This window comes from Bombus pyrosoma, linkage group LG13 (genome assembly GCF_014825855.1).
Source record: "Bombus pyrosoma isolate SC7728 linkage group LG13, ASM1482585v1, whole genome shotgun sequence".
NCBI classification, from domain to species: domain Eukaryota; kingdom Metazoa; phylum Arthropoda; class Insecta; order Hymenoptera; family Apidae; genus Bombus; species Bombus pyrosoma.
The window spans coordinates 10962755-10989958 of NC_057782.1; the positions used below are offsets into that span (position 1 = coordinate 10962755).

The window sequence follows — 27204 nt, forward strand, 5'->3', positions numbered from 1 at the left end:
TTCCTTTCCCATAAAAACAAAAAAAAAAAAAAAAAGAAAAGCGATCATGTAGCTATCGCAATACAAATATCAACTACTATCGTATAGATACGATTTGAACGAGATGAAGGAACAGAGAGAGCATATTACCCTATCGAGCTAAAGCTAGAACGAATTCGTTTCATGGTACGTTAGAGAAAGAAATGGGTTTACCAAGATTTGCTTTTGGTATGAGTTGGTCGTGAAAACAATTGGCTCACCTTTGCCATTCAAATTTCTTACAATTGCTCGATTGCCTTGGCTATGGAAAATCGGTAAAAATAGACTTTTCTTTGTTCTTTTCGAACTTTTGATCGATCGATTAACCGAGAACGTAAAAGAAAACAAACAAGAACATGGAAAAAACCAAAATTTTCAACCAAGCTATGACGTACGTCCGATAATGCTTCTTCGGTCCAATAAACTAGAAAATGAAAAAGAATCAAGAACGTCTTTAGATGGATAAAATGTGTAAAAATCGATTAAAAAGAAAATTATAAAAGTAACTCTGGTGCTGGTAAGAAATTCCATTAGGAGGTATTTTCGTCTCAGGATAGAACATTATTCCAAAGACAAAAATCTTTTTTTCTCGGGGAACGTATAAATCAGTTGTCAACCTCTGGTTGGCGTACAACGTCTCTCATACAAAGTTCGCCTTGAACGCGTAAAACGATTGAAAGCCCTGACGAATTCTCGTCTATAAAAATATCCATCTTCGTATAACTTATTGTTAAATGAGCACGCTCATTCGTTCACACGTACACGCACACGCAAATACATCCATCCATCCATCCATCCATCCAAACATACATACATACATACATACAAACATACACGCGCGCGATCACTTTCTCTCATTATCTTCCTTTTGCTCGCTTCTTGCTCTCACCATTCTCTCTCGCTCTCTCTCTCTCTCTCTCTCTCTCTCTTCCACTCTGTATAGATTACTTTGTAATATCACGAGATTGTACACTCACACTGACACACAAACACACTCTTACTTGCTCTAACGTTGGAAGACAATCGCAGTTTCTAAGCCACTTAATTTGCATAGCATGATCTTTGATTGTGATCTCGTGCGCTTCGTCACCTAAACACAACACCAACGCGACACGCTTTACTCGTGTTTGTGCACGCGCGTGTGGGTGCATATATAAATATACCTATATATTATATATACACATATACATATGTATATATATATATATACCTCTTCCTCTCCATCTGTTTTGCTTTCAGTTATTTCTCTCGTGCGACTCGATCTCGCCTTCCTTTCACTCTCAAAAGTCTACTTTCCCCTGCCGCTTTTTCGCAAGAAGAAATCCAGGAATTATTTAAAAAACGGAACGAGTTGGTTTGAAATATTGCAACATTTCACCTGCCCCGGATGGAAAAACGCCTCGTTGTTGCGAGAATCCTCGCATGAACCAAGCAACAAAACGGGGAAACAAGGACAAAGCCGAGGATCGGGCATTGAAAGCGGAGATGCCGAGAGATGGGGCTGCGCGAGTCCAAAGGAGATCAAAGAACAACTTGCTCGGGCGAAGTCAGAATTCGGTAGAAACTTGGACTCGTCCTTCCCGTACCTTTTCGCTCCCATTGCCGCCTTATCGTTTCTGCATATTCTTACGTTCGCGCTATCCTTGCTCCCGGATCTTTACGCTTCTCTTTTTCTTTTCTCTATCTTTCTTCTTTTCCACGGCTGAATCATCCAAGGATTCTCACGAGCAGGTCGAGACATCCGGGCTGATACCATCTCGACCTTTCCACTAAACGAGCGTAAACCTAAAGTAAAAAAGAAGAGAAAAAAGATGGAAACGGGCCTGCAGTCGGAGCCACAAAGTGACTGACGCTACTAATGCGGTTGAAATTAACGGCGATATTCAGAGTCGCTAGTGATATTACCGATAACGTTATTAATATTAATCGTAGCGATGACAATAGAATATACTGACATAATATTATATATATATATATATATATATATATATATATATATATAGTATAATTATGTAATAATAATAATAAAGTAATAATAATAATAATAATAATAATATATTCATAATTATGAAGAAATGACAGTTTAAAGAACGAGTAAGATGCCTAACGTATTCTAGGAATAAAGAAAGAAACGCTTAAATAAGAAGCCACGTACGACGGAGAGGAAGGCCCGTCTGCTGATGCAAGAAATACAGTTCAAATATTAAAAACGAGAAAAGAGAAAAGGAAAAACCTCTTTGAGTCGGTGGAAGAGTCCGTCCCCTCTCCCTAAATATTCGCCTGTCTTTTCGGTCGATACATGTATAAATAAACGCGTGTGCTATGGGTCCAACGCTCTTTTTATCGTCCTCTCTCTCTCTCTTTCTCTCTCTCTCTCTCTCTCTCTCTCTCTCTCTCGCTCATTCACTCACTCACTTTGCTCCGTTCTTTGAAACGTTGCCGTACATATCTATCAGAAAGAGTGTTAGGAAAATAGAATATACCAAAGGAAGTCGAAGGACCCAGAAGAGAATTCCCTTAGATCTTAAGATTCTCAAAGTCGGCGAGGGTGCTGCTGATCCTGTTGAAGACTGGCAGTCTGGACTCGGCGTTCGGTGAGAGCGGAGACGGTGTTCTCGGCGTGGGCTCGTCGGAGCTCAAAGGACTGCATACGCTGTTGGTTCGAGGGCTGGGGCTTCGTCTCGTGGCAAGGAGCCCGAAATCCTGGCCGAAACTGAACGGTGAGGTAACGGACGGTTGCTGATTGCAGTCGTCGCTGAAGAAACTCGCCATAGAGTTGGTCGGCGACTGACTGAGGCTGGACGACGGGGAAACCGAGTCTCCGGTGCTGCCGAGAGAAAAGGTCGGCTTCGGCCTGGTGGCGCCGATCACCGACGAGCTAACGGTCGTCGAGCCAGTCTGATGATGATGGTGGTGGTGATGGTGGTGGTGGTGGTGTTGGCTAGTCGTTAGACTCAACGAGTTGGTTCTGAGCAATGGCGGTGGATTGTACGCATTGGTGGTACTACACAGGCTCAAGGAATTGGCTCTCATGAGGTTGGGGGTGGCCGCGGCCGCGACTGCCGCTACCTGAGGCGAGGCGGCGATCTGTTCGAGCAGAGCGACGCTGTTGATCGTCGTCGGATTGACGTTCGAGCCATTGCAGGTATTTCCACCGGCGGCTGCGGCTGCGGCTGCGGCTGCTGCCGCGCTTAGAATAGGATTCAAGCCCATTATGTTCGGTTGCGTGGATCCTAGTTGCGCGCTCACTTTTTGATTGTGAATTCGAGCCTCCTCGAAGTTGTGAATGAAATGGCAACGGGGTCCGTACGGACAGAAACCGATCGTGTGGAACGTGCGGCACAGCTCGGTCTTGTATTTCGGATGCCGGGCGAGATTCCGTAGCTCGCTGTAACCGTGAGCGAACTGACACTTGTCGCCATATTTGCAGGTGCCGCTTTCCTCGAATGGCCTGCACAGCTCCGTTTTATAGCGAGACGTTGGCTCGCTCGCGCTGCGATCTAGCTTACGATGCTGTTCGATCAGGGTTGTTACCAGGGAGGTGTAGCTACGGCGAAGAGGCGCGTGTCCGCCATTATTCCCGGCTGAACCGTTGCTCGAGGTATTCGTCGTCGATGTCGACGTTGGCTCCTTCGTCTTTGCGGGGCTGTTCTGTAACACGCGAAAAACACAATCGAAATTAGTCATGCCGTTTCCAATTTCCTTTCTCAAATAAAACTTGGGAACAAACAAACAAACAAACAAAAAAAGAAGGAACCAGAAATAAGAAAAATGATCTCGAAGAAAAAGAAATTAGATAGATCGATCGACGAATGAAACTTTGCTGGCGTTATCGAACGATTACGTTAACGTACGATTCGCTACACAGCTACAGATTCGGGGATAAAAATTCCCGACTCCGACTTTTCTTTACTTCTTTGGTTTCCAATTTTGACGCCGCCCCGATACTCCGCCATTTGTGACAGTTTGTTAACAGTACTAATTACATAACACGCATATAATTGACGCATTGACAGTGATATTCGTTCATAAAAGACTATAAAAGACAAAATTTATCATTTTATTATAGCCGAAAAGGCTATTGATTCAATCGTATGAAAATATCGCTGCAATTGCAATACTTTTACTGCTACGAAACAAACTATACAACACACACACACACACACGAATTTCGCTTCAACATGCTTGAGAATTTATACGAAAAACAGCGAGGTCCGTTCCAACTTCGGCTCCGACTCCAACGATCAGAGATTCCTTCCGAACTTCGTTGATCTCCGACCAAGTTTAAAAAAGTTATTGGCAGAACAAAACGATCTTGGCAATTTTCCAATCGTGTCATTTTCGCGCAACTCGCAACGGGACGAAAGACATTAAAACACTGAAAGGCTGTTTCGTTAATACGTTAATAGGGATGCTAGGAGGTACCGCTCCGCGTAAACATGTTCGGAGCGAGATTAGTATTATTAGTAACGAATAACGTCGTCGTCGTCGTCGTCGTCGTAATAACCGCGCTCATGCGCGAGTCACCGCGCGTTTCCTTCGAGAAACAGCTACTCCAATTTGTGGAAGCGTCGTCGGCCAAGCATTACCGCCAACGTTCAATCGCAAACAAACTACCGTTTCGAAGAATCAAGTATCCAGCGACGAACATGTTGCCGTGATAAATACCCAACGAACGAAAGAATAGGCAGGATCGTGGTAATTCCGATGGATACACGCTACACGTACGATATACCCGTACGATATACAACGTTGCCCGAAAACGCCAGTCTTCGTTGCAAATATTACGTCGTTAGAGACGCGTTACGCAATGGAATAATACTTGGATGAGAACCCTTGACCAATAACGACCATTTATTTCTAATAGACTCTAATCAAAAATACAGGAAGCTCGTGCACAATTGCTTTATTCGAATAGTGCTTCGACGATGCTCGTCGAGTACTTTTTGTATTTTTACGAGAAACCGTTAACATCTACTTGGTGCGTAAGAGTAGGAATCGAGATTGAGAAACGTGTTACGAAACGTGATAAAAGTAACGTCTGGTCTGCTGATATTTTGACCTCTTGTTTATCCAACGATAAATACCTATGTAAATGTGAGTGTAAACGATGATGTATGTAAATAAAGAAACAAGAAAAGCACGCGTATCGTTTACAATTTTCTATCTCACGACCATATGGATAACCGCTATGGTCGATCGGCTTGGGATCGAGGAATCGACGATGCCGGATCTAAAATTATCGGCCAGTGGACTCAGGTATACGAGAGAAGACAAAGGTTCGACGTCTCGGCGAAAATTCGTGGAACGAGAAACTGCTTGAAAGTCTGGACTATACAGGTCGACCGAAAGAACAAGCTTTTGAGAAACGATCGGACGTTACGGGATTTTCAGCAACCCGAGAAATCTGCTTGGACCGACCTTTCGAGAGATCGAATCTTTCACAGAACGAAACCATAAAACGAACGACGTTTTACTTTCCATCCTCGCCACCCTTGCCAAACGATACTTCTCCCGCTCAACCAAATATCGTATCGTTAGTTTTTAATTTAGCTCTCGATCTACCAACGATTCGTTGCTAAGAACTTTTATCAAATGAAAAATCTTCGAACGGAATTGATTTAAACGTTAATCCGGAATAACTTGGAGAACAGTTAAATCAACTAAATAACCGATCGAACAATTAAATAAATTAAGCCGGAGATATATCATCGTGCGGAGGATGCGAATCGATCGAAACGTTCTCGGTTTCCATCCAAGAATAATAACCATAAATAGCCAGGTACAACTAAATGGCTTATTATGGTAATTTATGGTCTTTAGACGCGTGTACGTTCGGTTGTTCGTGATAAACGTTGCTACCGGTTGCACGCAAACGATAACCCTGAAATCTATTTCGATCGTCTGTCTTTCTTCAAATTCTTATTGCTTTCCTGTAAATACGTTGTTCGTACCATCGAATCTGCGAACAAATAAAAACAGCGATGCGTGCAATCGTCGAACCTAACGATCTTGGAAAACTCTTTTCCGATAGACGAAACAACGTAAACGTGGAACGTTTCGTAACGATTACAAGTTGAAAATTGTACAACGATCAAGGCCGTGATTCGTAATACTCTCGAAAGAATCTCGAACGCGATTCGTCTTTGGAGAATTCGGAGTACTCGCGCGCAGCTGTAGATTTTCCAAACGGTTATGACCAACGCACAGAGGTATCTAACGAAGCATCTAACGTATTAACAGAAAATCAATCAATACTTTCTCCATAAATCTTTATCTATATCAAAGAAAGTTAATCGATCCTCCTCCGTTCCAGCTTCCACAGATCACGTCGCGTTATATCGCATCGCCTGGAAATTTCCACGAGCACGTCCGTGAGCACGGCGCACACGGACACGGGCCGCGCGATACGCGTTCCTAGCACACGCGTAATTAGTCTGTCGACTGCAGGTATTAATGCAAAGAAACATAAACGAAGGCAGGAATGCCAGAGTGTCGGTTATCCTGCGATCATCAACGTTCAATGGCTGTTTATCGTGCAGTCGTGAACGCGAACGCAAACGCGCACGCGTATTCTCTCGCTGCTGCTATTCGCTCCTTGTCAACCGAACCTGGTTCGGCTAGATGCAGTCACGTGCGAACGGTCACCGAGACGTTTTTACGCTTCCTTTTTCCGTGTCACGGTTTATTGCGCGTTCATACTGGTACAATACTGGTCGCACAGATTATAGAGAGGAGACGCGTTGTTGGCTTGCCGGCGATAAAGTAACGTCGATATTTTCGACAAATCTTTCCCCTCGTCGTATCTTTCGATGCAAATATTTCTTCTTTCTCGTTAACAATGAAGAACGCGTTTGTCCGGTGCATTCCGAATGGAAAGCTAGAGTACTACCTTGAGAAGCCAGAGAAAGTTAGGATCGAGAAACGGACGACGAATAAACGCGCAACGTAACGCCACCATCAGCTGAGACGACGCGTTCCTGGCAAACGTGCTTAATCAACGATGGTTTGCTTAAACGATCGCTGCTTAAAGACGATTGCTCGACAACGTCGACCATATTCGAAAATTCGGACGCAGCGAGACGCGTTCACTGACGTAAATTGATCGCTCTGTTTCACGGACGCTCGATGTCGCAAAAATCTTCTAAAAAATAGAACGACAGTTCGTTTTGATAGAACGTAGACGTCGAAATGCTTTCCTATCCGATCCTCCTCGAATTATCGATCGACGAGAGAAGAAAAACGATATCTCGCATCAGGCTGATCAGGCACGGAGCACACAGGAGGCAAGGCTCGAGGAAAGAGTCGTTAGGAAAGAATCGAAGAGTTAATTATTCGTTACCACTCGCGACCAAAGTTCCATGTTCCACGCATGTTCCGTGTTCGTGCACTCGAACGAGAATGCATACAGAGGCCCCAGCGTCCGTTTTGTAAACGCGACTGCCTGTAACAAACGTGTTAAGAGTCGATTCCACGGATCGACTCGAGAGAGTTTCCACGAAACCGGCTGAAAATAGTCGTAGCTCCTTTCATTCACTGGATTCGACGACAGAGACACCGAGAATGGGCGGCAGTTAGTAGCCTGTGCTGTTCTGCCGCCTCCTGTGCCGCGTTTCGTGCATTCATCTGGCTGACACGTTTTCCTCCGCAGAAGCTACGTTTCACGTTAAACGAGCTTTTTGTAGTTGGGCGCATGGCGATCTCCCATGATAATCGTGTTTTCAGGGTAATGGTACCGAAGATACAGAAGGGAAAGTTGCGAGAATAATCTCGCTTATCCTTTGTAGGAAACGTAAAACGTACGACAGACACGTGTTCGACGAATGGAACCACGTTTTTGTCAAACTCTCGGACAGTTTCGATACTCGATCGGTCATGGAACCAACGAAACAAATTATCCAATACGATTTATTAACGAGATAACGTTCAACGGTGACGATACTTGTTAAGAAACACGCCTACGATCGAGGAAAGGTTCCGCGTTTCGCAAAATATAGGTCAGTTGTCATAGAAATATAAATGTTTAACTTCAATACGATTTTATCGGATGTATATAGGTTTCAAAGCTCAAAGACGATACCTTTGGTCGCGATGAATCACATTTTCATTTGAGTCACGGCGATCCTTCGATAATTTCTAAGCGTGTCGTGTCGCGATTTAGAACGAAAATATCAATTGCTTATCGTCGTCGTCGTCGTCGTCGTCGTCGTCGTCGTCGTCGTCGTCGTCTTTACCTGGACACGAAAGGGAATAAAATGTAAAAAAAAACAATGAGAATGACCAATTCGATATCGTATCGAAGATACGTATAACGTATTGACGGACGATAAAACAATCCTTGACAAAAATTGTTTCCACGAACGATACAAAGTATGTAATTTGTCGTTAATTAGCACGTATCGCGATTTCTCGGGTAAAACGCGTGATAAGAATTGTGTGTTCTAGCGCGGAAACGAGCTGTTTCGTCGTGTTCTTGAATGGTTAACAAATTTTCGAGAAACGTTATGGCAAGCACATGGAAATGTTCTATCTATCAGACACGATCGGATAAGTTAATTACAATTTAAATATGATTTCGTTTTTTCTCTAAGTCGTAGATTCGCGAGACAAACAAAAATAGAAAAAAATTTGTACTATTTTTTGCACGTAATAGGACAGTCTAAGTAGGAAATCAAGATTCTTCACGGGGGAACGATGAAAGTTACTTTTGAGTTGAATTTATGTACATATTGGTAAACATCGGTTCGATGTATCGATGTAGAGAGGCGCAAACACCGTTACGTAGAATGAATGGCATGGCACCACAGGATTATGCAACGTGCAACATCGTAAACATCGCACATATTACCAGCGATAAATCGCTTACACCGTACATTTAAATATTTCACGTTCCCATGACATCGGAAAATTACATTATATCGGCGAACATTACATTGTGTCGATCAATGCGTTTTAATCTCAACAGTACCTCCACTTTTCCCAATCGAAAGAAGAAATATGCTACAACGAATTTCTATCGATAACGACTCACCCAGTTATCTCTAAGTGGCATTGCGCGAAAAGAAGCCCTTTCTTCCGTCAAACGAAATACATATCCGAGTTTTCGCTTCCCACGGTAAAACTCGACCGTGCCGCCTTCGATAAATTTTATTATCGTATTTCCTATTATCGAATATATACGAAATTATAGAATACGAAACGTTAACTCGTTGTAATCGATTTGCTCAATCGTATCGAATCGTGAAAAAGAGGAAACAGGAAAAAATAGATGGATCGCTCGGTCGTCCATCGATGCAGGCTTCACGGCTTTGTCATTCTATTATACGTATGTCGAAACGCGTAGACCGTGGATTCGTTTCGAAGGTCAAAGATGAAAGTAAGCAAAGCGAGAGGAAGAAGGCTACGACGCCGCGGCAGGCAAGTCGAGAGCGAAGAAGCGACGCCGTGCGACGCGACTCAATGGAAATCGGCGTTTCACGCACCGATTCTTACGTAACCGAGACACATCGCCGGTACTCGCTCAACTATCCTGATTACCCGGTTTCAACGGTTTCAACCGATTCAACGGCAATTCGTTCGTCAACTGCATTTTTCTCGCCGATATCCCCAGTCGATAGGAAATAGAAGCGACCCTGTTCTTACACGAGAAACGAATCGTGATGTTGAAGCTAAGTCGTAGGCAAAAATAAATAGCGCGCGATCTTTTATTAACCTCGTTGTTTGAATTTGCAGTACGCTATATCTCCTAACGATAAATTGACCTCCGCGGCAAACTATTTAACACGTAACGTCCAATGTCCTACAATTGCTCGTATACATAGGCATGCTGCGATATCGTGACATCGCGAATGTCATGTGAACGCGATAAGAAGAAAAAGAAAGAAGAAAAAGAAAGAAGAAAAAGAAAAGACAAAAGAAAAAGAAAAAGAAAATAAGATAGCATTGTGAACACCAAGTAACGAAATATTCGGCAAATTGCAATCGCGTATCGTACGTATATGCGTCGTGTATGAAATGTTTTTTCAGCAAGGTAACGTTATTGTTGTATATAATACCGATGATATTGGTGATAGGAATCGCAAAGTGGGAATCTTTAAAACAAAATACGCTATACGCAGTAAGGCAGGAAATAAAAAAATCCCAACTAACCTGGTCTTTTCGTATAAAACGCGCGTAAGTGGAAAAAACAGGAAGAATCTGGCCGTTTTTCTGAAAATGATAATTTAGTTATAAAACGTCGGCTTGCTTGAAAGAGGATCGGGTAGAGGAGAGATCCGATGGGTTACTACGCGATACGATGCGGTAGAAGCATCCGATCGAGAGATTTTCGCTCGCGTACGTTGAAGTTGAAGACCGTTTTCAAGGCACGACTCGGCTGGACGGACAAAAGAGGCAGGCGAGCACAAGGAGAGCCAACGAACGTTTCGCTTTCCGGCGCAGAAGAGCGTGTCGCCCCTTTCGAGACCTGGCGCGCTGGTTTTTCCCTTTGTCGACGTGACCACCGTGCGTGTGCACACGGGACGCGAGTGATTGTAAAACGCGATGACTAACGTATGATTCAGGTCTGATAGCGAGTGGAAAAGATGGCGACGCCGACCATGTAAAAACCGGATTCCAACTTTTCAGAGTCGATTCGCCTGCACTTGTTCCTCTCCTCTCTGCTTCCTCGACCGACCGTTCAATGACACTTTTTATTACATCGTACGCTGTTATACGAGTGGTTCGGAATAATAATAGCGTAAGGACAAGCTTCTGTGTAACGTTGAATATCGAGGAATATTCCCTGTAAAAGTACATCACCTTTTAGAAAAAGTATGTACAAATTTTAACAAAATCGGTGATTTTATTAAATCGTTATCATTCCGAATAATAAGTATCAGCTGGTTGAACATTGTTCGCTGACTCAAAGATCCACGTCAGTTTTAACTGCGTACCTTCTAAGAATCCGCAACTTTTCTCCACTTGTTCACGGAACAACCACGATCGAACTATAGAGAGAGAGAGAGAAAGAGAATTTTTTTATTTTCATGCGAATCCCAGTTCGCACTCGGGAATCCAAGGTGAGCGTTAAAAGCTAGCGAAACCAACATTAATAACTGAATAAACACAGTGTTTCCGCCAGTTAAATATTCAGTCTGTTTCCACAGCTGATTTGCTCGTTGCGAATATTTACTTCGCTTTAGCGTTACCGGTTGGTCAGCAGATTCTTCACAAATTTTATTTCAAATAATCGTAATAAAATACACATATGTATATCGGATAAAACGCAGTAGACTGTTAGTGGGACCGTGAAACGAAATATCGAAAAAAAAAAAGAAAGAAAAACGTTGTATATGTCTCTCGCTTGTATTGCACGGTCGGTATATCTACGTGTACACGACCGACGAGATTCCTACAGCGATGGCACGCGATTTATTAGCGATGTGACCTGATAAAAATTCAATACTACCATATGTACCGAGTGTACGGATTATCTTCGCGACTAGTATTTGTTTCGTGGCTGCGTACGAATACCATTGTTGTTCGCTTTATCAGAATCAACCTTCTGTAACGTTTCACCGCCGGTAGAAAGTTAGACAGTTTTCACAACGCAAGCACGTGGTAGCCTACCTACTCATGCTTCCACCAACCTATTGTTCCAAGCTTTTCCTTCCCGTTTCCCCTCCACTTTTCCACGCTAATGGGATCCTAATAGGAAACGATCGGCCAGACAATGCGGTGTTGTATCAAGCGGAGAAACCCCGAACAAAGCGGAACGAGCTTTACCGATATCGAGATACGAAAATCAAAATTAATTAAAACGGAAACAAAGTAGACGTAAGGTAGATAAATCATATCGATTTATAGCATTATAGCTTTATCTTTATCTTTATCTTTAGCTACACGCTAAATACACAACGAGGTATTATTCGCGTACACGAGCGTCAAGTAGGATCTCGCGAATAACGCGAAAGTAGTCGAGGAAAACAACGGAGGCGAAGAAAAGACGCGCGTTAGAACGTTAGTCGTTTGAAAAATGATATTATTCCGATGGCTGCTGAGAAAACTGTTCTACGCATTATTCATCGTGTATCGAGGGCAAGTCACGGTTCAGTCGTTTGTTCGTTGCGTACGAGACACGATTTACGTAGCTACATGCGAGTCAGGCTTAAACCACTCGGGAAACACGTTAGCCCACAATCAATGTACCATTCAAACACGTAACGATAATTCATCACGAGACAATGTAGAAAAATGTCTGGCCAATTGCAACCACGATGTATACACGTACAACGCTGGTTCGTTAGCTCGAGTGAAAACAGAACCGGAATAAACGAAAAATAACGAATTAATTAAAAGTACAATGTAAACGGTAAACTGAGAGAGGCCGTGCTGAACCAGCACCGACATTCTCATAAAACGTAAAACGTTTCGTTTTATCAACGGTGTTTTCAAAAGCACGTATTTCGAAAGTCTTATGCCAAAGATTTTTTTAGAAGCGTTTTTATAAGCGGACGAGAACGTTTGAAAAATTGCCTACAGCTACCGATTTTCCTAATCAAAAAGCAAATCGCGCGATTCCCACGGATAAACGATCTACGATAAAGTCACTTGACTCGCGTACCTCGATAACGCGGCTCAAACTTCGTCTTGTAATTAAAGGCCATGAAAACCGTCAACGATCGTGTTTGCGATTAACTAGCGGTTAATAATCGAAGGATCGGAGGCCAATTACACGTGCGACTTTTTCTAGCTGGCCACGTTTTGCATTCCGTTCTGCGTAATCGCAGGACTCGTGTGTACAATGGGCAACATGATCGATGAGACGAGTACAACGAAAGACCATGAGAAGTTGAAAAGTGTATTCGTTTAAAATTATTCCTTTGCCTCTCTTCTATATACCATATATCTTAAATACGGAACAGATTTGCCGTACGTTGCTACAGTACACGTTACATACAGTCGCTAAAAGTTGCAACGTAGAGAATTTCCTCTCTAGAGAAAACAGGCAAACGACAATTAATTTTCTATTAAATGTAGAATCGAGTTATTAACCTCGTCATCAGGTAATATGGCTGTTGACGTTATTGGCGGTCGCTGGTCGCGGCATTATTTCAAGTAAATCAATTTCTTCGAATGGTTGGAAACGATTACCGATTAATAGACAACGATAAACCGTCGATGCACCGAGCAATCGTGAAAATTATCGAATACCAAAGCGTTAAATTAACTTTCGCACGCCAAATCTACTACTAAAAATGTTCCAAGTACGGGCAAAGCTTATGCGTCACAAACTCCCATTGGTAAGTAAAATTAACGCAAGGCAATTACAATGAACGCGCTTACGCGGTTGTACGAGAAACGCATAGTCCACTAAAGTGCATAAAATGTCTATCCTCGTCATGGTTCGTACACACGGTATAAACAAGCTTGAGAAACAGAGGCCTTACGTTCCCATGACGTTCGCGCTATACCGCCAGCTCCTACGGCGAAGATTCTATTTGTACAGAAGATGGACGAAAAAGTGTGAAAAGCGATCGCACGCGATCCAGAGAGAGGTAACTGTAAAACAAGGTACAGCGCGAACAAACAAGAGATATAGGCAGAGAAAGAGGTTGCGCGTTGAATCACGATGAAATCGTCGTGTCCACGCACGCGAGAACAAAGAGCCACCGAATACATCCCGTGACACACGAAAATACAGAGAGTTATGCAGAAGCCGCAAAGTTGGCTGGTCGTAAAACACAGGCGCAGGCGCGCGCGCGCGCGCACGATGCTGAGTGCAACGCCGCGTGATTCAGGCGTTGCTGCATGACCACCAAGACTTTCCTTCGCATAAAGAAACTGGATGCACGTGTGCATCGAAAGAGCAAGTGCGCGACACGAAGCCACCACAGCGAACCAACACGCAGCCAACATATTCGCCAGCGAGCATAGGGTGCCCATCGAGCTGTTTTCATGCTTCCTTTTAGTTTTTACTTCTCTGCCGTTCCGTTTCGGCCGCCTCAACGCCACGGCATCCTTTAAATTTACTGGCAGACGAGAATCAAAGGTAAAACTGTCCGCGCATCGTCAGGAAAATCTCCCGTTTCATCAGCTATTTTCACCAGATACGCCATAATTGGATGCTCCTACAGGCTACGTTTCGTTACATGCAAGGCGATGAATCCTCGCGAAAAGCATGTTGCAGATGTTGGAGTATCGTTAGAGCATCGATAGAGCAGCGAAAGTGGCACTTGTGGTTTTGTACGGAAACCGCTGGAAATTTGAAAAATATCCTCGCTCAACGAATTTGCGATTTGATGAAAGTCCGATTTCGATGATTTTAAAATATGTTGCAAACATTTAGAACAACTCTTTCGCTATAGGTAATCGGTCTTCGAACCGATGTCTGTCCTTGGCTGTCGAGTTATGCGGTAAAATGTCGTTTCTAGGAAACACGGTGTCTAGGAACATCATCGGTTCTTTGTTTTATCCCAACATAATGCGCCTTTGTTCGCAAAGCAAAGCTTTTTCTTTCTATTTTATTCATATTTTCATAGATTATAGAACGCTGCTGGTACGTTGTTCAGAACCGACTCCACTCTAATTTTCACTTCGTGGAACGACAAGTAAGCACTTGAAACGCTTTGAAAAGATAACCATACACGAGTCCAAGAAAATCCATCCAGCCTAAGAAAGCACATGTGCGCCTGTTTGTAAAAACGACGCGTTCCGTACACATGGCCGAACAAAAAGGGCATACCATCCACGTTTCCAGCGCTACCTTCGGGCTTCCTTCCTCCTCGTTTCGATTTTTCATGAGAGAAAGACCAGCCAACGAGTGTTCGTCAAAGGACGAGGGGAGAGCAAGCATCGATCATACGTTGCATTTTTGTTTTCAGTTTCACGTTTTTCGCAAGTATCCTGACTTTGTACGAACGAAAAGGAAACGCAGCGAGTCGTCAAAATTTTCCTGCAAACGTTCACAGCGATAGTCTTATACCGCAAGCGAGTTCGACTCTTTCCCAAGGCTCTCCTTGAAGCGACGTACGCGCTGTCGTTATTCAAGCAAACGCGCATTATGCTTGTAAAAAAATTTAATGCCAATTAACCTCCGCTGAGTAGGTGAATGAATGAGTGGGAGAGAGAGAGAGAGAGAGAATGTACGCGTGTGTGTAATAAATGAATATTATCGTTTTTATAAAAGATATAAAATAGCAAGCAAAATTTACTTGGCAAAAAGCTAAACCAACCGAAGGAAACGACAATTTCGCAACAGCGGCTAGAACCGCTAAGATAAAATAGGAAAAGTGGCAACTTTCGCGACAATGGCAACGAAAAACGAATTCGTAGCGATTTATATGCGCAGCGACGTGTCGAAAATCAATGATCAACGAAAAGGAGGAATTCTGGCCTAAGCAGGCGGAGAACGCGGTTCGCGTGCGCAATATCTTATAGATTGCTGGTTAACAACGACGTTGCACGTCCTCACAGTCCATTTTCGTCCGACACTCTGTGCTTAATGAATTCCACAATGGGGATACGTACGTATCTCTCGATTGTATCATAAAAGCCATAATTGCAGATTTACGGCAACGCCGAGAAAGCGATCCTTTACCCCAATTGAACCGATGTACCTATGCAAATTTTATTTCCTGTATACACGATCGCTACGTTACGTTAAAGTCGGCGGTAAACGCATACAAACATTTTTATACGAGATTTGTATTTTATATTCAGATGTAATTAATAATTATTTCTCAATTGATAATTTCTTTTCTCTCTTAATTACAGAAACAGTTATAGTTAATGTCAATGTTATACAGCTATCGTCCTCGTCGAACTATCACAGTAGTGCAAACGTGTATAATTAAAATATTAGTAAAAATGAAGTTGTACATGATGCGAGAAGCGACGGTGGCAATTCCGTGTCGTTTGGTTAACGATACGCGATAGCGACAGACTTTGACTGATTTATCAGGAAAGTAAAAACTCGGAATATAGTAGTTAGCGACCTAGATAATAAGGTGAAGTTACTCGAGCAACGATCCAGATATATACCGAGATAAATGTACACCGGAAGCCTATAACACTGTCGAAAAGATCGAGAAAGAAGCTTCACTTGATGCAACTAACAAGTTCAGCCGAGCAGAAAGTACTGCTGCAAGCCGATCTATACGTACAGAGAAGCACGTGGTTTTCGAACCAGCGACCATCGTGCACATTTCGAAACCAGACCGACGAGAAATTCGTATGCAGATTACCGAAAATAAACTCAGTTCGTATCGGCTATATAGATTACCAACTAAAAAATCAATGTGTTGCTAATAATTCACCGTATTCTCCGAACTTGAAATTCATACGACACTTTTGGCAAATTAAATCGCGAAACAGCTTGCGCGTTCGTGAAATCGACCGTTTCGCGTACAACGATCGAACAATTTCAATCGGGGCGAAGCAATACGATCGTGATCTTTCCTCTCGATCGGCTATTTTGCACGTCACAGTAACCAGTTAGACTCGAGCAACTTTCACGTTTGTTTTCGTTTTTTAAATCACGGTCGTTTCAGCGTGCCAGTTTTCCTTTCGTCGTTAACGATTAATCGATCGTTCAGTGGAGAGGAAAAAGAAATAAAAAAGAGGAGAAGAAAAAGGAGAAGAAGAAGAAGAAGAAGAAGCAGAAAATAACAAGTCATTAACGATGAATTCATTATTCCGGTCACGCAGCGGAACACAACACAATATCTCATTCGAAATAGCTGTCCGATGCACGCAGAATACTTATGCACTCCGCACTAATCACTATTCCTACCTTTCTCAACAAGGTTCGTGTTCCGAGTATAATGTTTTAGCAATGCAACGCCTGCACGCTCCACCGACACGCCTTTCTTCGAGAGTCTCGCTTCGATCGTCGCTACAAAACAACATATTTTCCTCGTCGTCGTCGTCTCTCTCTCTCTCTCCCTGCCACCCTCCCTCCTACTCTCTCTCTCTCTCTCCTCTCTCTCTCCTCTCTCTCGTTCTGTATTCCCGCCAATGCTCTATTATTAAAGATACGCTGCAAAACACTGTTTTCGCGCTGATCGTAATAGCACTAACCTTCCGCGCTCGATATGTTTTATTCAACAAGTAGCTACTTATTAAACAGCTCCCACGAACTCGCTTCTCACTTCGCTTGACTTTGTACAGGCTATAAAAAATACCTATAGAAAGATAATTGTTTCGAATTAAGTTTTCAATCAATTAGAAGAGAATTTGCATGAGATCGGACCTCCATGTACACATCGCCACATCGATAACCGTCGTAAAAACATCTACTTTATATGTACAATGTAACAACATATACGCATAGTAACGTATATGTAACGGTAATAAAAATAATATATGTAGTAATATATTCATGGTTATCTATGATTCTGACTTCACGAATAAATACATCGTAAGCATAAATGAATACTTATTAGAGCAGTTAAACTCTTTTCTTTTCCTTTTTTTTTTCTTTTTTTTTTTTTAATAGATTGATGTAATCCTGTATATCCGAAGTCGTAATCAATAATTACGAGTGGGATAAACAGAACTAAAAAATACCAAAGTCATACACTTGCCGACAAACTCGTAAAGTAGTGATTTTCTTCGTTTAATTGCGGCTCATACCGCGGGAGAAGAAGGAAAAACATTCAAAGTAGCCGAAAAGATGCTGACTTCGAGACCAACTCCGTTTCGAATCAAAATTCGAAACTGGTTCGCAATCACGATTATTACAGTCGTTATAACAACGATCGAAGAAACGTGCTCGCCCTCTCATCAAGAACCGCGCTACTTTCTAAAACAATAAAATTTTCAACCATCGATCCGCTTCTAAGTTCGAGGCGCGATTAAACGATGCCAGAACTCTAAATTCTCTCATCCTTGGAATACGAGCCCATAAAACATCGAATTTCTCGTCAACAGGTTGGTTCCCGATCGAACGAACGGAAACTTGGCCTAAATGTTTTCGGTGGATCAGCAACACGGCGTGGAAAGTCGAATGTTTTTAATTGGAAAGGTGGATCACGTCGGATAAATCAAGCGTGAAAGTGAAATCGAGAGGCGCTAAAATATCAAGAGAAGGATCGAGAGAGATACGAGGCCGGGAAAATATTGCGTGGCACTCTCGCTTTCTCACGTGTGAGACAACCTTTAGGCCTCCTTGGGAACAGAAACGCGCGTTGTGAAGAACGCAGGAAAGCAAGGTGCACCCTTCTCGTTCTTCGGCTTCCTTCTACGCTTTTGTGTATCCAGTTTCTTTTCAGAAATACGGGAACAGTTTTTGAGCGTCTCGTCGAACATACTTTTTGCAAGGAGAACCGCAAAAGGGAGACACGCTCGAATCTCTGTCTCATAAAAGAATAAAAAGGAGATTTCCATCTGGTCGAGAAATCCTTCGTGGACCTACTATTCTCTCTGTCTCCGGAATATAATTCCAATTCTTTTAGGCCACAATGTACCGATTCTTTTCTCTTTTTCTTTCATTTTTTAACATCCGCACAATGCCCCGTACACGTTCTAGGCAAATTCTAATTTGAAATTTCATTAAAAAAAATTTCTTGAATTTTACTTCAATTTGCATTTCATCGCGAAAGATACCGGGGGGGATTTCTCCTAATGCATAACGATGTATCGCATTTGTTCGTTTGTTTATGAGTTTCAGGTGTATATAGTTGTGGCGATAGTGCTACTGCTGGTGTAGATGTCGCTGTGGAGTACTGCCGCTTTTTCTTCTCATTCGGATCTTTGGGCTGTTATAAGCTGAATTTGTGGGAAAATAAAACACCGTGATAATCTTAATCTTTTTCCCCCGGTTTTTTCTAGAAATACGGCTACGTAACAAGAACAAGGAAGAACGCCCGAAGACCTCGAAGTGTAATCGGTGAATCCGCTCCGATAAACCAACAAAAAAGATACGCGCGCCTGATAAATAGATGACCAAGAAGCCAATCGGTGTAAGTCAGTTACGCGTAAAAAAACAGCGGTGTGAAATTTCAACCGTTCGTGTGAATGAATTGCTGTTGGCGTTTCAAAAACCAGCTATTACATTCTCCCGCGGGTAAACGGACTAGCCGTTAAGTTACTTGTAAGTTAAATTTCCTGGTTCCTTTTTTCGATCAAAATTACGATGTTTGTCCTTCTAAACGAATAAAGCTCTACGTACGAGGAACAGTTTGTCGTACCGTACAATGTACGGTTGGGTGAAAAGGAAGAATGGAAAATGCGATCTTTATGACAAAAAGATGTACGTATGTAGCGAGATCATAAATCGAAGCGTTAAACGCGTAAACGCGTCGATCGATCTAGCCCACAGTTAGGGTCGTACGCCTGACGAGGCCCTGTCACTTTCTGCTCCACGGTAATTACCTTATCGAGAAAAATTAATCCGCAGTTATACCTTCAAGCCTGACTAGTTTTATGACCTCGCTAAATCTCTTCCTTCGAGAGTAAGTAATACGCGATTAAGAAAAAAAGAGAGCGAATTTATAATTTGAATATTTGCATGCATCGTCATTTACGCACAAACGTTGGACCCATCATACATCTAAACGTCCTTTACATACAGAAGAAGAAATAAAATTCTCTAGCCTTCTACTAGCATCTTTTGTTGCATTTTCGACAGGTGCAACGCTGCAGTTCCAAATCGTAATTTCAATCATCTTTCGGTCCTGCTTTCGAATACTACGAGACGTTAAACGTTAAAGCGTTTGATCCTTACTTTTACCACGGTCTATTAAGCACAGTTCTAAAAGAAAAGAAACTAAAGATATCGTGACAAAAGAACAGGCAAGGGAAAATCCTAAACGATACGTTGCAGGTTCCAAGTTCGTATACAACGAGCCGTATTACTTGAATGTATTTGCATAGATAACTCGCAGGGATTCGAGCAAACAGTAAATCAGCGGGATAACCCTTTCCTCGGGGAAAACACTCGAAGAAACATGTTGCAAATCGTACAAAAGTATATGCATATTCCAGACGACTGTAGTCGGTTTCCTTCGGTGCATAGAAAAGAAAGAAGAGAGAGAGAGAGAGAGAGAGAGAGAGAGAGAGCAAGGTGCAGAAACAGCCAAAAGACCCTTCCTGTTCGTTTCCCGGGGTTTTTGTTCCACCAATTTCTTCTTAACGATACGAGAAATTCTCGATCGATGTCCCTTGATTTTTCGACTTGGCTCATGCAATTAACGTAATTCCGCCGTTGGAAAACTTACGTACACCCCCCTTCTTTTTATATTCATCAGTTGCACTGTCTGCTATTTTTTATTTCTTTCTCCTCATCAACGAGTGTATTTATAACAAGACGATTTCAACGGCTCCGATACCATCTTAGAAAGAACTACTGGTTTTTGCTTGCCCTACTTTAATCCAACATTACACGCACTTTAAACCGGACAACAAGAGCCACGAGGACACTATAAAAATGAACCGGTAAATGACAATCGATCGTTACAAGCGATATATGTAGGATCGCGAAAGCAGACGAAAAGAATCGTTCTATAAGCGATAAAGTGTAGAAAATTGTCGGAACGAAGTGCACGAAAAAACCCCGTTCTTTTTCATCGGCGTTTTAGAGACAGCTAAACCCGTTTCTTTTCAAAAAACATAGAAAATTCGTAACAACGTAAAGGAAAAGAACGGAAAAATACCATTACGGTGACCATTATTATGGCATTGGACAGAGCATCCACGAACCTGCATAGAAACCAGGTACAAAGCATGGTTTCTCTCTTTTTTTCAACGAACCGTACATGCTCCGTCTCCCTTTCGCTTCATCTTTCTTGCTCAGCCACTTCCATTTCTATCCGCACTAGCAAGCACGCAAGCACGCACACACATAATCTCTCTCTCTCTCTCTCCCACCCTCCCGCAGTTTTCCACTTTTCAGCTCCCCTACATTTCTCCACTTTTTCCCCATTTGTTTCCAGCATCGCTGCGCCCCTTTGGTTTCGCCTCGATCGCCTATCCTCGTCTTGCTTTTTCGTGTCTCGATCGTTCGTACGGTTTCTGGCTTCGTCTAGCCAGAGTTCCCTTCGTTCTCCCCCCACCCAGGTGCCATGGTCTCTGATTCTCTCGCTCGAACTCGGTCTTTTCCTCGGTCGGCTCTCCTTCCGTCATAAATCCGAAGCAACAGGTTCCTACGCTGCTTACGGCTTGCATTTGCCGAGCCGCTTTTTGTCCATGCTGCCGGCGTGGTGCAGCGTCGGGCACGTTGCTCGCTCAGGGCGAGGTTTCCACTTTCAGAAAAATCCAGGCCCCAATAATTCCACGGAAAGGGTAAGACTCGGCGCTTCCATGGACGTGGCCCGATCACCGACTTCGATCGGCCAACCTTCTCTTCTCTCTTCTCTTTCGTCCTTTTCCGATAAATAATTTAACGTCTCTCGTTACTAGATGCTTCCCATCTTTACAACCTATTTTTCCTAACGCGCTTCTATCTTACACACGAGATTCGTCCAACGGGGTTAGTTAAAAGTTGCTCAGATAAAAAGGTAGAAGGCGTAACGAGATCGTAAAGTTGTATCTCGATAACGGTAGGTTTTAATACGCGAATTTATATCGCGACACCTGGTTATTCTATTCTTGTTTTAATACACAAAAGACTCGCTCTCTTTGTGAATCGAATCTTTGCTCGATCATTCTGATGCGTCATGCTGTACGCTTTATACATACATTTCCTTCCATCTAGCATCTCGACGCTCGGAACCTAACTCGACGATATTTGAATAAATTTCGTGCTAACGGCCGGGAGGAAAGAAGAAACCAAGTACACTACCGTGTACACGTTCGGAATAAGACGAGAGCATTGTAGTTCTTGGTATTCCACGGCCAACAATTTCTTTGAAATTTCTAACGTTACACGCATGTTTATTAGATTTACTCGCTTGTATGTATATGCCTGAGGTTTATGCATGAATATCATATCGTACTCGTGTTTATACGCGTGAATTACAAGGAACACGATTTATTCTCTCACGGTGAAGCTTCCTGATTTTGTATTAGAAAGTTTTATTTACTTTCTGATTTCGCCGAAGCGTGCCTCACGTAGCGTAACAATACCTGCAACTTGTACATTTTTACCGATTTTATTTGCCTTCAACGATACCTAAAAGGATGCAAATCTGCTGCCATTAAAGTCATCAAACGTTACTTCCTAGAATAGAAAATAACCAGAAGAGAAAATATCCGGGCGGAACGGAACCATTATCTAAACTGTAGGTAGCAAAGTCCAAATTTCGAGAGGAGCTTCGGATGTGCATCGAGCACGAAAGTCGAAAGGCTGTTTCCCGGATCGAACGAGTTTCGAAATCGCTGAGGAGAAATTGCCGAGGAAAGCTACGAGTTGTGTGTAGATGAAAAGGAAAGAGGGGAAAGAAAAAAAGTTGACGATAAAACTCGAACGCCGTTTGTCCGACCATTTTTTCGTCGCTCGCGAAACGAAAACAATAACGACAAAACTCTTTTCCGTCAGACAGAAACAAGCGTTTTCGTTTTTAAATTCTTCCACGCTGTAGCGGATCGTGTACAAAAATTTCCATTGCCTACAGTCTACGAATTTATATTAAATCGATTTATATTTAAAAAGAAAAAAAAAAAGAAAAAGAAACTGCCTGTATATCCGAATTGACAATTAGATGTAACGAGACCCCCGCGATCTCTAAACTGGCTTATCCGTGCCAATCGTGACCGAAGTGAGGCCAGTCAAGTCGAGACTTGGCTATGAACAAATGAATGGAGGTGTAATTCACCAAAGAAACAATTTATAGAACGAACGTGTGGTATTTTTACTCGCGAATACGATCGCCCACGTGTTCCTTTGCTTTTCGTTTGAACAATTGCCCAGGGTTTAAGTCCATTCTATCTAATCGCTTAAATGAATCCCCGATGCTTGGTAGTAGGTAACATATACCTAGCGTGTATTTGAACTCTGATCAAAGGGAACAGGGTTACCGCTGCCACTACGATTATTGAAAATTTCAACGTATCGGTTGAAAGAATAACAATAAAGAGAGATGAAACGATAAACGGATTCACCGCTTTTACAAATTACCTCGAAATAAGATTAACAAGAATTACGTATATATATATATATCGTGTTAATTGTTGCAAACTTTTGTCAAGAACGAACAAGTCCCGCAAAATTTCGAATTCGTGTCTCGTAAAATGCGCGAGATATAACGAGAGCGGAAAATAAAATCTTGGAAAATCGCATTACGCGTAGATAAAAATGTCTATGAAAAAAAAAAATTGCTATTGGTGAAGGAAAGCCGCAACATACTTTGGTTAAGTAGACATATTCTTATCGTCGAAACAGATTTCGGATTGGCGTCAATGCAGACAAAAGGAAGTTGGTAAACACAAATGAAATTATTTGCCTGTTTTCTCGTAACAGTGAACAAAGGCATTTGTATTCAAATTAGAGAATATCGCCACATATGATAGCGCGTTGTTCCAATATTGCTGCAAAGAAAAACCAACAAACTGACGAAACGAGGGAAGAAGAACAGTTCCGCCACGTGTTTATAAAACAAGTTCCTGTCGCATGACGGAATTCGTACGTACATCGACGAATTTATACGAAACACGATTTACAAAAAACCTAGCCAGATGAAACGAGCACGAAGCGAGCTATCGCCAACATATCGCAGAAAATTTATCAAAATTGCCAGATCTAAGTCGGCAACTTGATTTAAATTTAGATATTTATTCCATTTACTTACTTCCTATGTATCGCACATAGCATACAGAGTGGTCAACGTGGTAATTGTTTCAAATTATAATCTCATCCTCGGCGTAAGCAAGATACAATGTCAAGAGAAGATGAATTCAAAAAGTATCATCTTCGTAGGATTCTATATATATATTTCTTTTTCTTTTTTGCATAGATCAAACCTAAATAAATATCTTTTTCCAAGTAAAAAGCTAAGATGAGGTTACTTTCCTATGGCTCTGTGACACGAACGGACGAATTGGAAATTCGTGTAATTTAAGAATTAGGTATAAATGAAACTTTATAGTTTCATAACGCAAACTGCACGGTGGCACGAGGGCTTATCTTCGCTCATAGCTCTATCCATTAGGGGAAAGCGTAAATTTTGACGACGATAAAAACGAAGCGAAATCCCCAGGGGCCTGAGAATCGGTGTAATCGGAGATTTCTAAAGCGGGAACGAACGACGCGAGACTAAAAAACGTTGGCACCAGCTTCTATACTTGAAACGATCATCGGGTCGTCGCAAATTCGGACGAATCATCGACTGCGGACAGCTATATGTCATCCGTGAAACGTTTGACAATCGAAAACCACATGCAAAATCGGTAACACGAGTAAGCAGAGTCGTGTGTAACGAGATAGAGCTTGTACAAACACGCTTCGAGCTGCAAAACCTAAACACAAAGGCTCATCATCGGCAATCGAGTTTATCAAACGAAGAATATTTACAACGGCGCAACATTGAGAACGACCTCTAATTTCTATAGAAAATAATAAAAGTTCCAACTTGTTTTCGTACGAATTTGACGCCTAGTCGGTACGCTGAAATCGAAGAGGATACTTGCGAGAATCTATTCCAAAATATATAGTATTTTAACATAGGCGATGGTTGGCGAGATGGAAGAATTCACTCTTGTCCAAAGACGAGTTCAAACGTCCGAATGATTTTGCTCTGTTTACGACGAAGCGAAAAATAAATCCAAAAATCGGGTTCAGTTAAACAGATGCAGGAACTAACGCGATTTAAAGAAAAAATTGTATTGAAAACAAATAAACGTCGAAGAAAGCAGCGACCGTACGACCGAAAATAACTCTTACATCACGACCTCTGGTTCTTTTGCGCGGTAAAATAAATACCATTACCATAGCAATGGTAATACATAGTACGTATCTATAGCGTCTACCTAACTACCTAACTACATTTCGTTTTGATATACATAATTTATTTGGGAAGACGCGCGATTTCCTAACGCGCGGCCCTCTTTCTGCTACGTATCTCGTAACCGCGCAGATTCTTCGTACACCATTTCTATCCGTTCCATTCCATATTTGTCCCGCGGTGCAATAGACCGTGGCAGTCGGAACAGAATACGTACCAACACCGTTGCACAAATGTTTGCGCCACGGTACCACCGAGTACCAGCGAGTACTACAACGGCCACGAGAGAATCCAACACGAACGAATTCACCACCACACTATACTCGGAATTTCCAAGTATTCGCGATGCCACGTGCTGAACCAGCCATCTTTGCATCTAGAACCGCCTCTGCCGCTTTTGTCGCGTATCAGTCGGATTCTCGATTCTTCGAAACGATAGGGAACACGTTCGCGATAGTGCAATCTTAATAGAAAGTGATCGTCCGAGATAACGGCACGAAATAACCACTGACCAAACAAACACGTCGAGCATCACCTGATTCATAACAAAGTTCACGAGTCTAAATATAGAAGGAATTCTTTCAATTCGCAACGTTTCAAACGTATCAATAATCGTATCGGTTAAAGTATTCGTTCAACGGTATTCGACACTCTTATACCGAGTCGCCTATGTTTGCCCTACCCTACCACACTTGACAACATGGAACGTTTGAAAAAAGAAGGCACTAAAGGACGAAACGATCGTGTGACAAATGGTAAAGTATCTTACCTTAAATAAGTGCTCGCTACACTCGACGAACATAGGGGTGCTCATGACGGCTGTCGACATTTTCCCTCGTTTTCGCACAAAAACACACTGCAGTTAGGTTATAACGTAGTCGCGATCCGGCCGTGACTAGCCTTCTTCTTCTCCTTTCAGAGCAGAGCAGAGCAGAGCAGAGCAGAGCAGAACAGCGTGCGCGGTGTAGCACGATAGCCGGTGAACAGTTAAGAAGAAACCGCGGTCGTACGTATCAACTTTGAGAACACAAAAACTGCCACTCCGACGATACGTTCTCGTGGATTTACATTGGAAGCACACCCGTTTCGATGCTCTCAGCGTACAGGCAGGCTGACAAAGATATTCGAACGATCGACGAATATCTCTCCTCTCGCTTCGAACAAGCAGCACGCCGCTCTCTTGCCTTGGAGCCTCTTCGATGCTCAGTTTGTGTCACGTGTACAGATCACCGTGAAAACCAAAGACGATTACGTATATATGGGTTTCGTGACCGTGTATACGTGTACGTGTACGTGCGCGCGTGTTCGTGTTCGTGTGTGTGTGTGTGTGTAGGTGTACGTGTCGTAGCAGTGTACCAGTGACGGAGAAAGAGTACTTGCGAGAGAAACTTGGCACTTTTTCGAATCGAAGACTCTTTATCGCGATTCCCGTGGAGGGGGAAATTCGATGAATCCCGTCCAATCTTTCTTTTTCTTCTCGAAAAGACGTAGCTCGCAAGGCCTCCGAATGCGAACTGCGGATCCGTGCGACCGCACGACGCTCCGTGAGACTCGAAAGGCGGCACCGTGAGCTCCACCAATCAGACCACGCGTCATTGCTACCCGTCCCCACCATCTTTGCGCCGCTGTTGCCGGAGGTTTGGCAACAGCGCCGACTCCTCAGGCCAATCATGCAAACATCTCTCCCTCTTTCTCTCGGTATCAACAACCCCTTGATCCGCGATTTTCCCTCCGAGCTCTTCTCCCTCTTTATCCTGTTCTTTCTCATTGGTGGAAATTTTGGGGTAGTTTCGGGATACCTAGTAGCATGCCTGTTTTTAGAACGATCGTTCCCCACAGTGTTTACCGTCTTCCTTCCTCCCTACCCCCACCCCACCCCATCCCATCCCTCGAAATATGTTTCTGCCAATGAATCTCGATTAAAACGATGCTCCAATCGAATACATCGGATATAGAATGCTGCAATAATAACGACGATTCGAGCGATAACGATCTTCGATTCTAAAGGATAAATTTGAAACGGCGCTTTTCAATGCCTCTCTTCTATCAACTGATTTATCATAAATGTAAGTACAAGATTTATTATTCTTAAAAACATATTTCTATATATATATATATATATATATATATATACGTATCGGAGCGTGTTATTATCAATCTGATATCCCATATTAAAAAAGAACAAGAAATATCGCCGCGTGATTTGACACGCATTTCGAAATTGAAAAATGGTAAAACGTGAAAACCTTGTTTCCATGTAAAGATCCAGTCATGTAATATATCATAAAGATAATCGAAATTACATGGACTGTTTTTAACACAGCGC

General features: G+C 42.6%; 1 protein-coding gene across 5 annotated transcripts; it reads right to left on the bottom strand.

Annotated features, from left to right (window-relative positions):
• Positions 1–26380, bottom strand: LOC122574189 (mRNA decay activator protein ZFP36L3). Of its 5 annotated transcripts, none has more exons than XM_043741460.1 (3): positions 25096–25269; positions 2502–3669; positions 1–1803 (listed from the first exon to the last, which is right to left on the bottom strand). In XM_043741460.1, the coding sequence occupies exons 1-2, from the start codon at positions 25252–25254 to the stop codon at positions 2536–2538; spliced, it is 1293 nt and encodes a 430-aa protein (XP_043597395.1). In that variant the 5' UTR covers positions 25255–25269; the 3' UTR covers positions 1–1803; positions 2502–2535. The 5 variants fall into 5 exon arrangements, with proteins under 5 accessions (XP_043597395.1, XP_043597396.1, XP_043597397.1 ...); XM_043741461.1 differs by lacking the exon at positions 25096–25269 and adding exons at positions 10168–10227; positions 25648–26380 and having other exon boundaries at positions 559–3669; XM_043741462.1 differs by lacking the exon at positions 25096–25269 and adding an exon at positions 25648–26379 and having other exon boundaries at positions 559–3669.
• Between the last annotated feature and the right edge of the window lie 824 nt (positions 26381–27204).